The sequence below is a fragment of the Equus asinus genome, chromosome X (assembly GCF_041296235.1).
Source record: "Equus asinus isolate D_3611 breed Donkey chromosome X, EquAss-T2T_v2, whole genome shotgun sequence".
In the NCBI taxonomy this organism is placed as follows: domain Eukaryota; kingdom Metazoa; phylum Chordata; class Mammalia; order Perissodactyla; family Equidae; genus Equus; species Equus asinus.
Window position 1 is genome coordinate 125191713 of NC_091820.1, and position 15318 is coordinate 125207030.

At 43.1% G+C, this 15318-nt stretch overlaps 2 protein-coding genes across 4 annotated transcripts in view; one reads left to right on the forward strand and one right to left on the reverse strand.

The window, feature by feature from the left end:
- LOC106823987 (transmembrane 9 superfamily member 2-like) overlaps nucleotides 1-5049 on the forward strand; it is a 97063-nt gene extending 92014 nt beyond the window's left edge. For all 3 annotated transcript variants that reach the window (XM_070502481.1, XM_070502479.1, XM_070502480.1), the window contains one exon: nucleotides 4441-5049. In XM_070502481.1, the coding sequence (XP_070358582.1) occupies nucleotides 4441-4508 (68 nt within the window). In that variant the 3' untranslated portion in view covers nucleotides 4509-5049. The remainder of the gene's footprint in view (nucleotides 1-4440) is intronic.
- A 1931-nt stretch (nucleotides 5050-6980) lies between these two features.
- Nucleotides 6981-14785, reverse strand: GPR101 (G protein-coupled receptor 101). Its single transcript, XM_070502882.1, has one exon. It carries the CDS (start codon nucleotides 14748-14750, stop codon nucleotides 13182-13184), a length of 1569 nt encoding a protein of 522 aa, XP_070358983.1. The 5' UTR covers nucleotides 14751-14785; the 3' UTR covers nucleotides 6981-13181.
- Nucleotides 14786-15318: the final 533 nt, after the last annotated feature.

A 15318-nucleotide genomic window follows, 5' to 3' on the forward strand; every position in this document is an offset into this window, starting at 1 on the left:
GGATCTCATTGTTCCTTAAAACTGCCAGGGTCTTAATTACTTCAAGCCTTTGTGGGTACTTTCCCCTCTGTCTGCAATAGCTGTCTCCCATCCTCAAATGCCTCAAATGCCTTTGAATCCAACTTTGTAGCACCTTCTCTATGACGCCCTCTCCAAATTCCTGCCATTCAAGAAGTATATATTGAATACCTATGTGTGTCAGGCACCACCCTAGAGGCTGGGGCTTTAGCAGTGAATAAAACTTTATTTAAAGGGATAAAAATCCTTATGCTCACAGAGCTTATATTGCTAAGCAGTTAATTTAAACAGTTCAGTTTAATAAACCTTTGTTGTCCACCTGCAATATGCCTAATACTATGCTAAGCACTGGGGGTAAAAAATTGAGTACGACTTAACCCCTGGCTTCAAGGCTACAGTCCGGAGAGAGAAGACCTCTAAATAGATCATTTCCATGCATGGAAAGGAGCCTAATAGAGTTAAGCTCAAGGTTCTGTGAAAGCACAGAGGAGAGGTAGGTAACCCAGTCATGGGAAGGGAGAAGCAGGTCAAAGTTTTTCTGGAGAAAGTGAGAGAACTGACTCTTGAGGGAAGTCGGAGTCTTAGAGTTGGAAGGCAGAATTGACAAGCTGAGCAAGGCGTGGTGTATGGTGATCGGTAGGTAATTTGGAGTTGCTGGAGTTTAAAATTTAAGGCACAGAGTGGCAGGAACAAGCCCTAAAGAAGTAGGCCAGGGCCTGATGCTGGAGGGCCTTGTGTGCCGACGCTAAAGAGTTGTAATTTTTATCATATATCATATTATTGTCATTTTCAAACCTGGATGTGCATCACATTCACTTGTGGAAATTACTTCAAACCAACAAAAACCAATAAATCTGATGCCCAGGGCCCATCCCAAGGCCCCTGAATCAGCATCCGTGATGATCTGTATTTTTAACAACTTAAAAGGTTTCTGATACACTCTAGAGTTTGAGTACTTTTGCTATGGAGAGCTATGAAAGGTTTATAAGTAGGGGCATGACAATCAAATTTGTGTTTTGGAAATAGCGCAATCACTCTGCCAGAGTGGGGAATAGATTTGAGAGGGAGACTGGAGGTAGAGAGACAAGCCAGGAGACAGTTCTAGATGAGAGATGAAGAGAGTGTGGCTAAAGACCCAGTGGCTGTGGAGATGGACAGATGGATGGAGGGAATGGATTCAAAAGCTATTATGTAGTTGGAATTTACAGGTCTTGGTGACTGACAAGATGTGGATGCAAAAAAGGAAGGAGTTAAGGGTCATGTGTAGGTCTCTGACTGTGACCTCTGTAGAAATAATGACATGTAGTATAGCCACCAGTGGGATTGTTCCCTGCAAGAACCCTTTTTCTATCCTTTACATTACCTGGCAAGTGCCAGGCCCAGAGAAAGTGCTTAATGAACACTGAATCAAATGTGGCTGGAGAGAGTCATAGCCCCCAAGACCCTTTTCTCCAAACAAGCTTTCTCTTTATTCCTTTGTGCAATGGCTTTAATTCCAACTACAGTAAAATCTTTTTTCTGCGTGTCTTAGTCCCTGCTGCATATTCTGAAATTAATATGTGTTGGAATTTAGCTCCCACAGTGGCTGTGGAAAGTCTCTTTAAAGGTTTGTTTATATTGAGTAGAATGTGGTAGCTTTTCAAAATATTTTATTTGGCTAGTTGCTTCTTTTTTTTTTTTTTTAAAGATTTTATTTTTTCCTTTTTCTCCCCAAAGCCCCCCGGTACGTAGTTGCGTATTCTTCGTTGTGGGTTCTTCTAGTTGTGGCACGTGGGACGCCGCCTCAGCGTGGTCTGATGAGCAGTGCCATGTCCGCGCCCAGGATTCGAACTAACGAAACACTGGGCCGCCTGCAGCGGAGCGCGCGAACTTAACCACTTGGCCACGGGGCCAGCCCCAAGTTGCTTCTTTTTTTAAGTGTGCATATATAACGACTACTTTGGGAAGCCTTCGAAGAAACATGCATTGGATTCCAGGCTTAGGATCAGGCTGTGAATTCTTTTTGTTGTAGAATTACAATTAGGGAAGGGACAGGGGAAAAAATAGGCTTCTCTCTTGCCTTGGACTGCCTCATTCAAGTTCCCGTGGTTGGATTGTCTTTTTGTTGTGTATCACCTGACCTTATGATAAAAGGTTATGAAGCTTAGAAAGAAACTAGGACATTTCTGGTATTGGTTTAGTACTTTCTCTGACCTGAGGCAAAAGTAGGCAAAGACAGTGAAGTGATCATTCTCTCCCTTTTTGTCCCATCTCCCTTCAGTTGTAGTACAAGCAATCGAGCTGTAGAAAAAATATTTTATTTTCTCCAGATCCTTTAAGTTGCTTTTAACTTGTGTGGTTCAATGGCCTTTAGAGGAGAAATTTCGCCACTCTTCTTTATATTTACTTATGTTTGCTTACATATGACAGAGAGAGAGAGAGGGGCAGACTTGGCGAGAGGTTCTGAGTCCTGATTGCATGTTAGAATCACCTGGGGAGATTTTAAACCTCTTGATGCTCAGGCTGCATTCCAGATCAGTTAAATCAGGATCTCTGGGAGTGTTACCCGGGCAATAGTAGTAGTTAAATCTCCCCAGGTGATTCCAGCGTACAGGCAGTGTCGAGGATTACTACTCGAGTCAAATAAACCCCATGCGACCATATTTTTCAAGTCCCCAAGCAGAATATCAATGGAAGCTACAATTTCTTGAGTGCCTTCTCTGCCAGGCACTCTCCTACAGCTTATCCTCCTTCTCAGGTCAAGCGTGAGAGTTGGGTGGGAGTATAATTCCTCTTCACTTGTGAGGAACAGAGGAGATAGCTTGCTCTACATCGTATGGCTAATTGTCTGCCTGACTCCAAAGTCCCAATTCCTTAGCTCAGCTGACTACCAAGACAATGTGAGAGTCGATGGATTTTTGTGTTTCGGGTAAGAGACAATTTGAGTAATGTAGGTAGAGCATCAAAAAGTTGAGAATTCATTGACATTTCAATAATTTATGGGGGTAATACACAGCAAATTGAAATCAGGAATGTTTTAGATTCAGAGATGTGTTAGCTCCGCACCTGTCATCTCCTGAACCTTTGAAGTTAGGGATTCATAAAAGGAAGCCTAAGGTAGGAATAGGTATTATCATCCCCATCTTTCAGCTGAGAAAACTGAGGCTTGGCACAATTGTAACTTGCCAAAGATCAGACAGCTAGTAACCAACAGAGTAGATCTGTGTCTCTCTAGAGCCCATGGTCTTAATCACTGTACCATACTGACTCTTGACAAGGAGCTTTGAAGGGTGGGAGGGAAGTGGCATGATGGTATATTGGATGGGAAGATATTCTAAGTTTGAAAACTGGCAAAGAGGAAGGTACCAAACCCTGCCTAAAGCTTTCTGTGATCTTTTTATTGAGAAAGATGTTTTCCTAGATGATTGAATTGTCTTGGGGAGCCCCGTTAGACTATAAGATCTGGAAATCGTATTAGACTTTTTTTTCAGTTAAGTCATTGAACCTTAATATCACCTGAAAATTGTTTTTATAATGTGAACATCAATGAAATCATATGTTAAAGAAAAATTTGCCCATAATTGTATCATCCTAAATTATAAAGGTATCTTCTTTTGTCCATGCTCTGCTCTCTCTCGTCCATGGGTTCAAACTTATGCAACGTTCAAATTGGTATGATGCCTGGGAATTGTTTAAGGTCTGGCGTTTTTCACCTAACATCATATAAAGATTGCCCCATGCTGCTATTTAGTCTTGATATTTGTCCTTTTTGCTGACTAATCTTATTTCATTGAGCACTTAGTCCACTGAGCACTTAGCACTTAGTTTAGCTAGTCACCTATTTAGAGGCATTTGGTTTGTAATTTTTCAATATTATAAATCATAGTATTATGAGCACCTTTGGGCATGTATTTTTTTTCTTCTGTGGGTCATTTCTTTAGGATAAATTCCCAGAAATGGGATGTTTCTCAAGCTTCATAATACAAAACTTTGATTTAGAAAACTAATATATGCTCTGAGTATGCAAGTAAATAGATTATTCCTGCTTTTGCCACATAAAATGATAATGGTTATTTGCATTCCCTAAACTGAAGCAAGTTATATGAAGTTTATTGTTTTACAAACTAGCCTTGGACTCTTTTGTATCCTTCTTGAAATAGGTAACTTAAGCTGTGCGTTTTTATCTGTTTGCTTCGGTTAGAGACCAGCAGCACTCAATCAAATGGATTCCCACACTCTTTTGCAGGTGACTGCCTCCAGCCCTGCTGCTCATCCTCTTTGCTCAGCAAGAGAGCCTGGTGATTTTTATTTGTTAATGTGCAAGTCTTGAGATTTAGAGAATCAGTAGCTCACCTCAAAACTGACATGCTTTGCGTTTTTGAGAAAGCTTCTTTGATTTGCTACAGTGTCTGATTAACAAAGATCTTTTTCATTTTCTTTCAGGGACAATTGGATTCTTTTCCTGCTTCTGGTTTGTTACTAAAATCTACAGTGTCGTGAAAGTGGATTAAAGAGTGTCTCCAAAGGCTTCCAGGCACATCACCCTCGCTTTTGAATGTCTACATCTATCTGAACATCTATGGAGATATATGTATGCTTCCAATTACATGTTTTAAATATATATCAATTTAAAATCTCATTGTCTGGCCTCAGTTTGTATGACACAAAATGCTGATTGTATGGAAAAAAGCAGGTTGGGAAACAGGTTTATTATAAGTCTTATTTTCCTGAAAAGATACCATAAAAGGGTTTAATTTAAAGCAATTAGAGCAAGGGAGGCACATTTCTTTAAAAAAATTAAAGTTGAGTACCCTAGTTTTTCAGATGAAATGTTTTTCTTTTTCTTTTCCCTTTTTTGTTCTCATTTTGTTTAGAGCATCAGAACCATTGTCGAACTAATCTTAGGTAAATTGTGAATTTTTCTAACTTAAGTTGATTTGTACAAACTATATTACACCTTTGTATGTGGGTGATCATTTAAAAAGTGTACATTGGTTGAGCATATAGAGTTTATGAAATACCAGATACTACTGTCTTATTCCTCAATTAAATCTGCACATTTCTGGTGGTTGGTTGTCTTTTTCTGTTTGCTGTCCTTTGGAGGCTGAGAATGTTCAAGTTTGAGTTAGTTGTGTGTAGATAACAAATCTTTGGAGGCAATTTTCTCGGATTTCTTTGCTTCAACTAAACAATAGTCAGATGTTACAACTCCCAAGATGTCGGGAATTTGTATTGTAAATTTTCTTTGAGCTTGCGGTTTGGGGTGAGCAGTCATGAAAATCATACATTTTCTGTGATAAATTGGATTGATAAATATTAGTCTTATTGAAGAAAACTCTTGAAAACTATCTACACATCCCCTTCACGTCATGAACATTCTCCAAGCCGTCCTTACTTGTTTGTGTGTGCAGCGATCAAAGAGGTTGTGTTGCCCTTGAAGGGGAGATTGGAATGAGGACAGGGGTCAGAGGAGGAGATTGAAGGGGACAGGGTCAGAGAGTTGTATTCTGAAAGAGAGTGGGAGAGAGAGTAGGAGTTGATTAGTTACCTCATGGAAAAAGAAAATAATTGACTAGCCAGCAGTATGGCTTTGTCTATACTGGAAGGATCAGGGCTAAGACTGGTGGCAAATAGGCCTGGGGCCTGGACCGGACTGGTGGGAGAGGGAGTGGCTACAGAAGGCCAGAGATGTCTCTTGGCAATGGAATTTTCAGATGCTCTCAACCCTCTCCCATTCAGTCTCATAATCTAAGGCAGAGTAGTAAGCCCTGCCTGAGAGGAGTAACTACTATTATGAGATTCATTGGAACCAAATTCCATTCTCCTCTAAATACTCTGAATAAAGCAGGGGTATGGTGAGGGGACGTTTTTCCCACCAGGCTTGCTGCCTGATAGTTTTATTTGAGCTCACAAGCTTTCCTATTTGCACTGATGGTAGTAGTTTGTTAGAAAAGCAAATTTATTTCTGCAGCGGGAAAAAGTCATCACCTGGATGGCGTTCATAGATTAAGGTGAAGTCAGCCACATGCAGTTCTTGTGGCAGCCATCTTTGAACATCTTGAAATACAGTGTGTAAGTCAGTATTTAGCCTGATTTTGGAGTGAAAAATGGAGAAGAGCACTTTACTTTGACTGAAATGGAGATGAACAGCTCCCTGAGCTTCTGAGTGTGGGACTGTGGATGCCACTTGGAAGCATGAGGCTTGCAGTTCCTTGCGGCACTACTGATGAGATTACCAGAAGAGCTACTAGTAGGTCAAGCACATTGACTCAAGAGGAACTAGTGGGCTCTTATGTTTTAGACATATTTGCCTATCTCATCTGTGTCCTGTGTTTTCATAGGTCGTGGTTGGTGTTAGAGGTATAACCATTTTCTGAACTGGGGCTTGAGGGAACATGCTCCTGCCCTCCTGTTCTATAAACCCTGGTGAGTTGGGGCTGAACCGAGATGGGTGTGGGTGTGGCTGAATTATGCTGAGGGAGGTGCCCTGGTCCTGAGGAGCAAGGTAGCAGGGGCAGGAACCCAGTGTGGGGTGACCCAGGTGCTGGGCCAGTACTGTTTCCCAAAAACAAAGGCTGGTCATCCCCTCCCCCTGCTCAAACCTCACTGCCTTGAGAATAAAGACTGGCATTTGGGAGCCCTACAAACCATCTGGTCCCATTTGCCCACTCTGCCCACCTCACCCTCGCTTTGAAATTTGTTTCATTCGTAGAGTACTAGGCAAATGCCCCTCTTCCAGCAAGCCCATCAGGATGCCTCCCCCATCCCATTGCATATTCCTTATATTGGAATAGCACAGTGTGAAATATTGAAGCCCACATATTTCATTCCACTGTGTAACACAGTTAGTTTATCCTCTGTCTCCTCCATTGAAGCAAAAGAGAAGGAATGGAGACTAGTTCTGAGGCTCCCTGTTTTCCCACGGCGCTCGGCATAATAACCAGATACACACATTAAAATTAGACTTTATTTAGCATATTTAAGAAGAATATACCAAGGACAGATTAACAGCACCTATTTAAGAAACACAAACATTACTTAATAATATTTAGTTAAGCCACAAACATCAATCTCTCTGCATTCTCCAAGCAGGAGTCCGTCATTCCCATCCAGCAAAAAACGCACTGTAACCGTTTTAGAAAGGATCCAATGAAAGCCAACCAATGTATGAAAACTTGTCCTTGGGCAGAGTCTCCGAGGCTACTGACCCATGTAACAGTATTGATTTATGAATTTGATTGTGGTGTCAAGGGATTTCTCTTCTTGCTGGGGTCAGGAGGAGGATAAAGCCCGCCTCTTGTGTGCACCTGAAGGTAAGTTGTGCCAGTGGGAACTCGGCCCCAGGATTGTAGTTTGGCAATCCTTTGAAAAGGCACTTTTAAATTACAAATGCTTTTTTAAAAGGAAAAGGAAAATTTTGAATTCAAAATTTAAAATAGTAAAGATAACTGTTTATTGACTGAATGCATTTTTCCATTGTTTTCAGTCTTAAAGCAGCACATAAAATTTGGTATTAAATGCAGTTTTAGAAATTATTCAATGAGGGTGTATACATATATATATATATTATATGGTTTTCCAGTTTTAATATTTTTGTTCTTAAAATGTAATAAACTCATCTTGTAGTTCTCTTTTTCTTGTCTGATGCAAATGCTATGGATATAGGATTGTAATTCTCAAACACCTTAGCTGGGACCCCCGGAGGAGTCCCACTACCTCTTAGTCTATTTACCCATCCAAGCTCTATCTTCTCTCTCAGGCAACCAATCAAGGAAAAAACCAGAGCAGCCTTTTTCTTTGGTTTTTGGTACTGCTCTTGGAGGGCAGGGACAGTCACAATATAGATCTGCTAAATGCAAATCCTGTCAGTTCCCAGACAGGGACTGGCTGGGTCCTGAGAGTACAGTATGCTTTTATCCTGCTAACAGGACCCCAGTAGCCCCTCCTGGGCTCTTTCAGGGGAAGGATTGTCTGTTTTGATTTTGCATCCTACACATACAATTAATGGAAAACAGGCATCCCCGCGTCAAACGTGTTGTGGAGAACTGCCAGCGAGGACTTCAGCCAAGATGATTAGTTCACATTAATGACCAATTGTACCAGAATGATTTCTCACCTGTCATATATTGTACCAGGGATTTAAGGAATGAAAGGCACCACATCCCGCCACCCTAACTTGGAGTCATCTTATGCATCCTGTAGTATACACTTTAAAAATACAATTTAAAAAACAAATGTACTATGTTCTACTTCAGAAACTGACCAAGGTGTGGGTCACACATAGAATTCTGCATGCATTTTATTAACTAACATTTATTACTACCCATTTTTGAGGATGACACTATCTACGAACACAGACAAACTAATATCTAGCACCTTATCTCCAAGAACACGTATTTTATATACAGTTATAGCTTACATTTAGAAGAATTACTACAGAAAGAAACACACCACTGAAACAGACAAAAACACCAAACTTTTAACGTTAAAGTTGTAACACAGATGAAGAAGGGGGGAAATCCACTCAACTTTAAAGCACCAAACTAAAACCAATCTTGTTTTTGTCTATATGTTAGAAGAAGAGAGATCCAGTAATGAATCCTCAGACATCGCAAACCTCTCGTGAGTGTACAAGTTACTGTGGTTTCCCCTTGGCGTGTGAACTTTGAGATATGAGAGATTTGGGAGGCAGTGATGGGAACATTTGACTCCTATTGGCAACCTTCATTGAGCTTGAGAATTCTTATTCTACTTACCAAAGAGCAGTGAACTTGCCAGTGACCTGGTAATCAGTGGCCAAGTTCTGTGGATTTTAGCTTTCATATTTCTTCCTTCAGCCTTCCTTCCTTTCTTCCTCATTGCTTTTAGCAAAAGGCTGCTATAAGCAAGGTGGCCATTTGTCAGAGGAAGAGATTGTTTGCAAATAACTGCAAAGAATATGACAAGTGTTTCTCTTCTTTTTGAGTTTTAGGCTATGGTCTGCTGTTTGCAGCTCATTGCTTCTGTCTCCTCATGCCTAAGCTTGGAGGGGCTTTGAAGGGGCCAAGAACACCTGTCTGGCCCATAGAAAATGAGAGAGACAGAGATAAGGAGGGAGAGGGTTAACTGACCAGATTTTTCTCTCCTTATCTTGGTAACTGGCTCAGAGCCAACTGTTCCTTTAATCTTTTGTTCTAGAAGGAAAAGACATTTTGCTTAGAGAAGCCTCTCTTGACAGCATGGGGTTTGTCTTAAAGAGGAATACAACAAAAATGACATTACGAGCGGAAAACACTTCTTTTGTCAAAATATAGAGGAGGGCAGTTATGAGAGAAAAATACAGTCCAGCAGTTTAAATTGTTACTCTCTTTGTTTCATCCCAAGAACCTCTGAGGGTTTTATCTTGGAGAGTTCAAATTACCAGATGATGCATAATTTTTCTCTTCCAAATGGTGCATTTCGGACATTTTTAAGAGCATTTTGGCAAAGTCTAAGAAAGCCTAGTTGAACCTTGTAAATTATTCCTCAGGTAGTATGAAAAAATCTTTTGAAGTAACTTTACCTAGCTTAATTGGCTAATTATGTATAAAATAAGGCAACGTTAGGCACCTTATAATTTTACAGGTAAAAGATTTTTTGTGTTTTTGCTGAAATAATTGTATCTACAGGATTGACTGTGCCCCCAAGATGTGTTGTATTGGGTGTTTGTTTGGTAAGAGATGAGGTGCCTACCTCCTCAATTATAAAATGGCACTTTTCCTTACCTGTCAAATTTGAAGTAGGTATCCCGTTATCTCTAAATTGGATTGGAGTTTGGGAGGAGACAGAAAAATACCTTTAATTGCTGGTCACTCCTATTGTTTGTTTTTCTCCTTCCTTGCTTCCGTGGGCCCCAGGGTCCCTGTGAATCTGTCAGCTCTGGGTTTGGAGGGGTTGAGTGGGAGCGAGTGAGCACACAGAGCTACAAGCACGGGGTATTCCTGAAGGGCAGCACAGCAGGGGCAGGGGGAGTGAGGCAGGTGAAGGCAGTGGGCACGACGGCAAGAGGTAGGCAGGGAGCCAGAAGCGCAGAGGACTTCCCAGCAGCTGGTATCTGTGGTGCCGTAGAGAAGATGGACCCTCGCATCATAGAAGTCAGAGAAGCCCTCAGCTTGCTCCTTTATTACTGCCTTCCCCAAGCTTGTTGAAATTGGTGTGTTAGTCAAAGCACCTGCGACTCCTTGGCAAACTAGATGCTCTATTATTCTTAAATAAGGAAATCATTAAATTGGAAATCACATCATTTCAAAGTCTGGTTTGCCTGGCCCCTGTACTTTAATGGGATTTTTACTGCACATATGAAGTGGCCTTGGCAAAAGAATACCTCCTTTAAAAACATTTAGGGAAAGCTATTGCACATGAGGATCTGTGAGGCTAATGATGACTTTTTTGTGTGCTTTCAGATTTTTAAATGACAAAACAGTATGTGCAGTAAAACCTCATTAACTTGATAGTGTTTTATTCAAAATAGCACAGAATTTGAAGCAGTTGCTATCTCCAAGCTCACTGGAGGCCCTATTGTTCAGTAAGATGAAAATGTCAGCAAAGCAGAATGCTCTTCATTCAAAGGTCCTCTTTTCCAGGCTCCTATTTTCAAAAGGTTTTCACCTTTGAAAAATCCAATTTGCCATAAGAATGGACAATGACTAAAATAGGGAAAAGAGGAGCTTTAAAAAGGAAATCGGTGAGTCTTGGTGCCCTGGAGAATGTTGTGTGTGCTGTTAAATGAACTTACCACACTTGTACAGGTTCTGGTTCCATTTTGATTTGGGATTTTGGCAAACAATTTTCTCTGATACACTTTGAAGGGGTTGAGCTTTAAAAATAAAACAAGAAGTTCAGTTTCAACAAAATATTTAGAGACACTTATATTTGAAATCCTGTTTCCTACCCAGGTAAGCACTGCTACTTAAAAGACAGGTTACAGCGCCCTTGAACTCCTTCGACCATGACAGACTTTCAAGGCAACACCCCTCCCCCAATAAGAGTATTGGTCACACAGGCCATTTCTTCACCCAGATATCCTTTGAGGACAGGTTAATACAAGATTTTGGCAATAAATTGACAAAATAAATTTATGACTATTATTTCACTTTATACATTTTGGTAGAAAAATAAATGATAGTGCAAGGGTAAACTTCAGCCCCCATGTCTTGTCTGAATTACCACAAGTTCCAAATTAATGGGTTTGGAATTAATAAGATTTCCATGAACAGATCGAGCTGAGAGGTCAGCTCAATATTATTTGGGCCTATCCCCTCTCCTTGCCTAAATTCTGAACATGGCAATCCCAAATTCCCATGCAGACTTATTCACAGCCCAAATACACTGCTTTTTACCTCTACCCCTTGAGAAGCTCATGTTGGAATCTGTGAGGAGGAAGAGATAAAGAAAATATAAATGAGCTGGGCATTTATATGAATGAAATTTGAGTTCTAAAATAGACATGGTAATCATACAAGACTGAGGCTAAACTCTGAATATGGCCATCTTTATATACAACTACCTGATTAACTTTTTTCAACTAAATACTCCCTCCACCCATATTAACACTGGGTTTCTGCATGAACAGTTGATTGGCCAGAAAGTTGTTTTAATGTGATATTCAGGAGAACCAAAAATGCTGTCTTGACCGTTTTTTGGTTCCATGTTATTTGGTCATGTTGATATGGTCTGTGCCCTCAGAAATACACATGTATACCCCTACCCAAAGTGATTTCAGCATTTGGGATTTGAAAACTCTTCTTCTGTATTGACCCTAAGGATAATTTAGATATTGTAAAGGTTTTCCCAAAGTGATATATTTCCACAGCAATAATTAGGATATGTCTGACCTGAACACTTTGATTTTAGGATTGTTTGGAATAGGTCAGATGCTTCCCCGATACTGAGAAAGCATCCTCTCTGTTAGTTCTGACTCTCTTATATTTCTCTCCCACATCTGCGGAGAGCTTAAAGGCTTTAGAGAGAGCCACAGGTAGCAAAGACACATGGGTGCGCCTGGAGGAAGGAAAATGTCTATCCTGCCTTATTTGCTCCCCATGTGGAGATCATATTTCTTGTCTATGATCTCATGGACACAAGAGATTTCTGATGGGCATGTCACTCTTGATTGGCAGTGTGAGTTTTGTAGGGCTTTGGCCACTCCTAGTTGAATTTCTTTTTTTCTGGAAATACTATTTGACCAAAGAGTTCTATTTGGAAAAAGAAACCACACACACGCAAGTGACTGGCCAAGGAGATCTGGAGGATTCTTATGAGCACTCCAATTCAATCGTAAAGGGAAAATTGTAAAAAAGTGGCATGATTTCTGTCTCTCTATTATTCAAATAGAAGACAGAAAATAGTTTAGTGTCAACTGACAATTTTCCATTTGTATGGATTGACCTTGGTCCCAGCCCATGCACAAACCCAGGGTTTTAAAGAAAAAAGCCAACTGTTTAGTCCCATGGATGTATGTTATTTCTCTATCTTCTGCCTTGGACTAGCTTCCCATTTGAAACATGCCCTATTAAGCTCTTCCACTTTTCTGGATCCCTTTAGAGGATCTAGAAACCTTCCTGGTATTTTAACTACATGATACGCTTTGTCTTAGTTTCCTTAAGTCTTTGTACCAGATTCTGGGGCTCTTGAGTTTAGAATTTGGCTCATACGTTGATCAGTCAGTCAGTCAGTGAGGTTCTGCTTCATGGGCTCCATGAATGATTTTGTCTGCTGCTTTTTTTTCAGTTGAACATAGGCTGTAGCCCTTGCCCATGAACTCTTAACCTGAGGGCTGAAAAATCCTTAAGTTCACAGGCATCATCTTCCTTTTCCCTCAGAGTGAAAGCTGACACGCTGTAGCTCTGGAGAGACAGACAGAATACCAGGTACAGATCCAAATGGATAGCCCTTGTTGCTCTAAGAAATTTGGAGCCTAATAATTTTTTGGGGGGAAATTTCAGCCAGAATCCTCAAGTGGGTGCTTTGAGGGGCATACTTTTAAGGGAAGACTCCAGTTCCTACCTCTTCCATATATTTATCTACCTTGTCAAGGCGAGAAGAACGTGGGCAACACCTTTGCCTGGAATGGAATGGGTTGGCATTAATGGGATTGTGGGTGGTCCATTTAAAAGAGAGCTGCTCCTGTTTTCTGTATTGTGGACAGTTCAAGGTCTGCCTTAACTTCAAAGCGAAGTGGCAGAATCATGAGAAGGGACGGTCTTGCCTTCAGTCCCACCTTCTGTGCCGGCTTCGGTTCCAGGCAGGTCTGGGTGGCTGTCTTCTTTTGGAGGCTTTTCCTTGCAGAAGAACTTCTTCAGCATATCCTGGATTTCCTTCTTGATGGCCTTGTGCATGTAGCCATAGATGTAGGGGTGGATGCAGCACTGCAGGAAGAAAAGCCAGATTATTATGGTGATCACCCACTGGGGTACCTTGGTTTGGACATCCACCCACACGGCCAGGACCGCTAGAAAGCAGTAGGGCCCCAGGGACAGCACGTAGGAGAAAATGATGAGGAAGATCACTTTAGCAGCTTTGCACTGGTAGCACCTGGGCAGAGGAGGGTCGCTGTTGCTGTTTCGACGACTGGCTGGGAAACTTTCTGGGATGTTCACTGCCTCGATGTCATCCTCACTGAAATGGATGTCATCCTCACCAAAATCCATGTCATCTTCACCCAAGTCGATGTTGCACTGGTGGACCTCTCTGCGGCCCTTGTCTGCCTTCACGCTGCTCTCAATTTCGGTGCCGCCTTCCTTACCCTCCATGCTGCCTTCGCTGGCCACCAAGCTGCTTTCTCTGACCTCCTTGCTGCCCGTGGCCTCCACGCTCGCCTCACTGGTATCCACGCTCCCTTTCTTGGCCTTCATGCTGTCATCCTCTTCTGCCTTGATACTGCCCTCCTTGGCCTTGACCTCACCTTCATCCTGGCCATGGAACTCATCCTTCCTCTCCTCTCCTTCTTCATTCTCATTCTCCACACGGTCCTTGGCTCGAACCTCCAAGCTGTGGCTCTTGACGTTGTATAGCAGAGCATGCTGCCGCCGGGCTGCACCAAACACCACAGAGTAGCAGGCAATCATGACAAACAGTGGAATGATGATGAAGGACACTACACTGAGAATGGTATAGCTGGGGCTGGCCCCCCAGATCATGGAGCAGAGGGCATTGCGCTCGTCAAAGGCAGCCTGGCCCCAGCCATAGAGTGGGGGTGTGCTCTGCAGGATGGCCACGATCCAGGTGCCATAGAGGAGCAAGTAACCCCGGCGCGAGGTCATCTTGGCCGGGTAGGAGAGAGGGTGGATGATGGACAGGTAGCGATCCACTGACACCACAATAATGGTGTTGACACTGGCGAAGGCGAACAGGTGAGTGAGGCTAACCAGGGCGGTACAGAAGTGGCTGTTGAGGGGCCAGAAGAAAGGCACGGAGGTGGCCACCACCCAGGGGGCCACGAGCGAAATCTGCAGCAGGTCGGTGACGAGGAGGTTAAAGATGAAGCGATTGGTCACCTGCAGCAGCTGCGGCTTGCGCTGCAACACGAGCCCCAGCACTATGTTGCCTACGAATGAGGCGGTGAGGAAGATGAGAAGCACGCTCGAGCGGATGATGCCGTGAGCCAGGCTGATGGGCATTTTGGACAGGGGCATGCACGCGTGGCTGCTGTTGCTTTCGCGCGTGCTGTTGGTGCAGGTGGTCGTCATGGCGATGGCAGGCGGGTGTGAGACAGGGTGCAGGCTCTGAGCCGGCATCAGCGGGCGGCGAAGGGGCGCACGGACCGCACTCACTGCCTATGCTGGGGACGAAAGAAACACGTGGCCTGGGTTAGTCACCCTGCCTTGGCGGGGAGGGTGTTCCAGGCCGGGCAGAGGCGCTGCAGGACCCTCTCCCGGCCCCCCGCTGCCTCCTGCCTACCCCTATGCCCCGCCCCCACCCCGCGCGGCCCCAGTCCGCGTCCAGGCGGTTTCCCTGAATCCTTCTCTCACTCTCTGTGTCTCTCTGCCTCTCTCGGGGTCTCTGAGTTCCTCCCACCTGTCCCCCCGCAACCCCGAAGCGCGTGCGCGCTCTCTCTGCGCATCTCCCACACCGTCTCTGGGTTTCGGAGTTTTGGTCTCTCCAGCTATCTACCTCTCCAGCGGTCTCTCCCCCTAGCGCATGCGCGCGCGCTCTGTTCCTGCCTGTTTACGTTTGCCGATTTGTCTCTTTCTCTCCGGTGTCTCTCACTAGCGCACTTTTTCTGTATCTCTTGGGGGTGTGTGTATGTGTCTCACCGTTTTTCTCTGACGCCTGTCTCTCACTCTGTGGTCTGTCTGTTTCTCA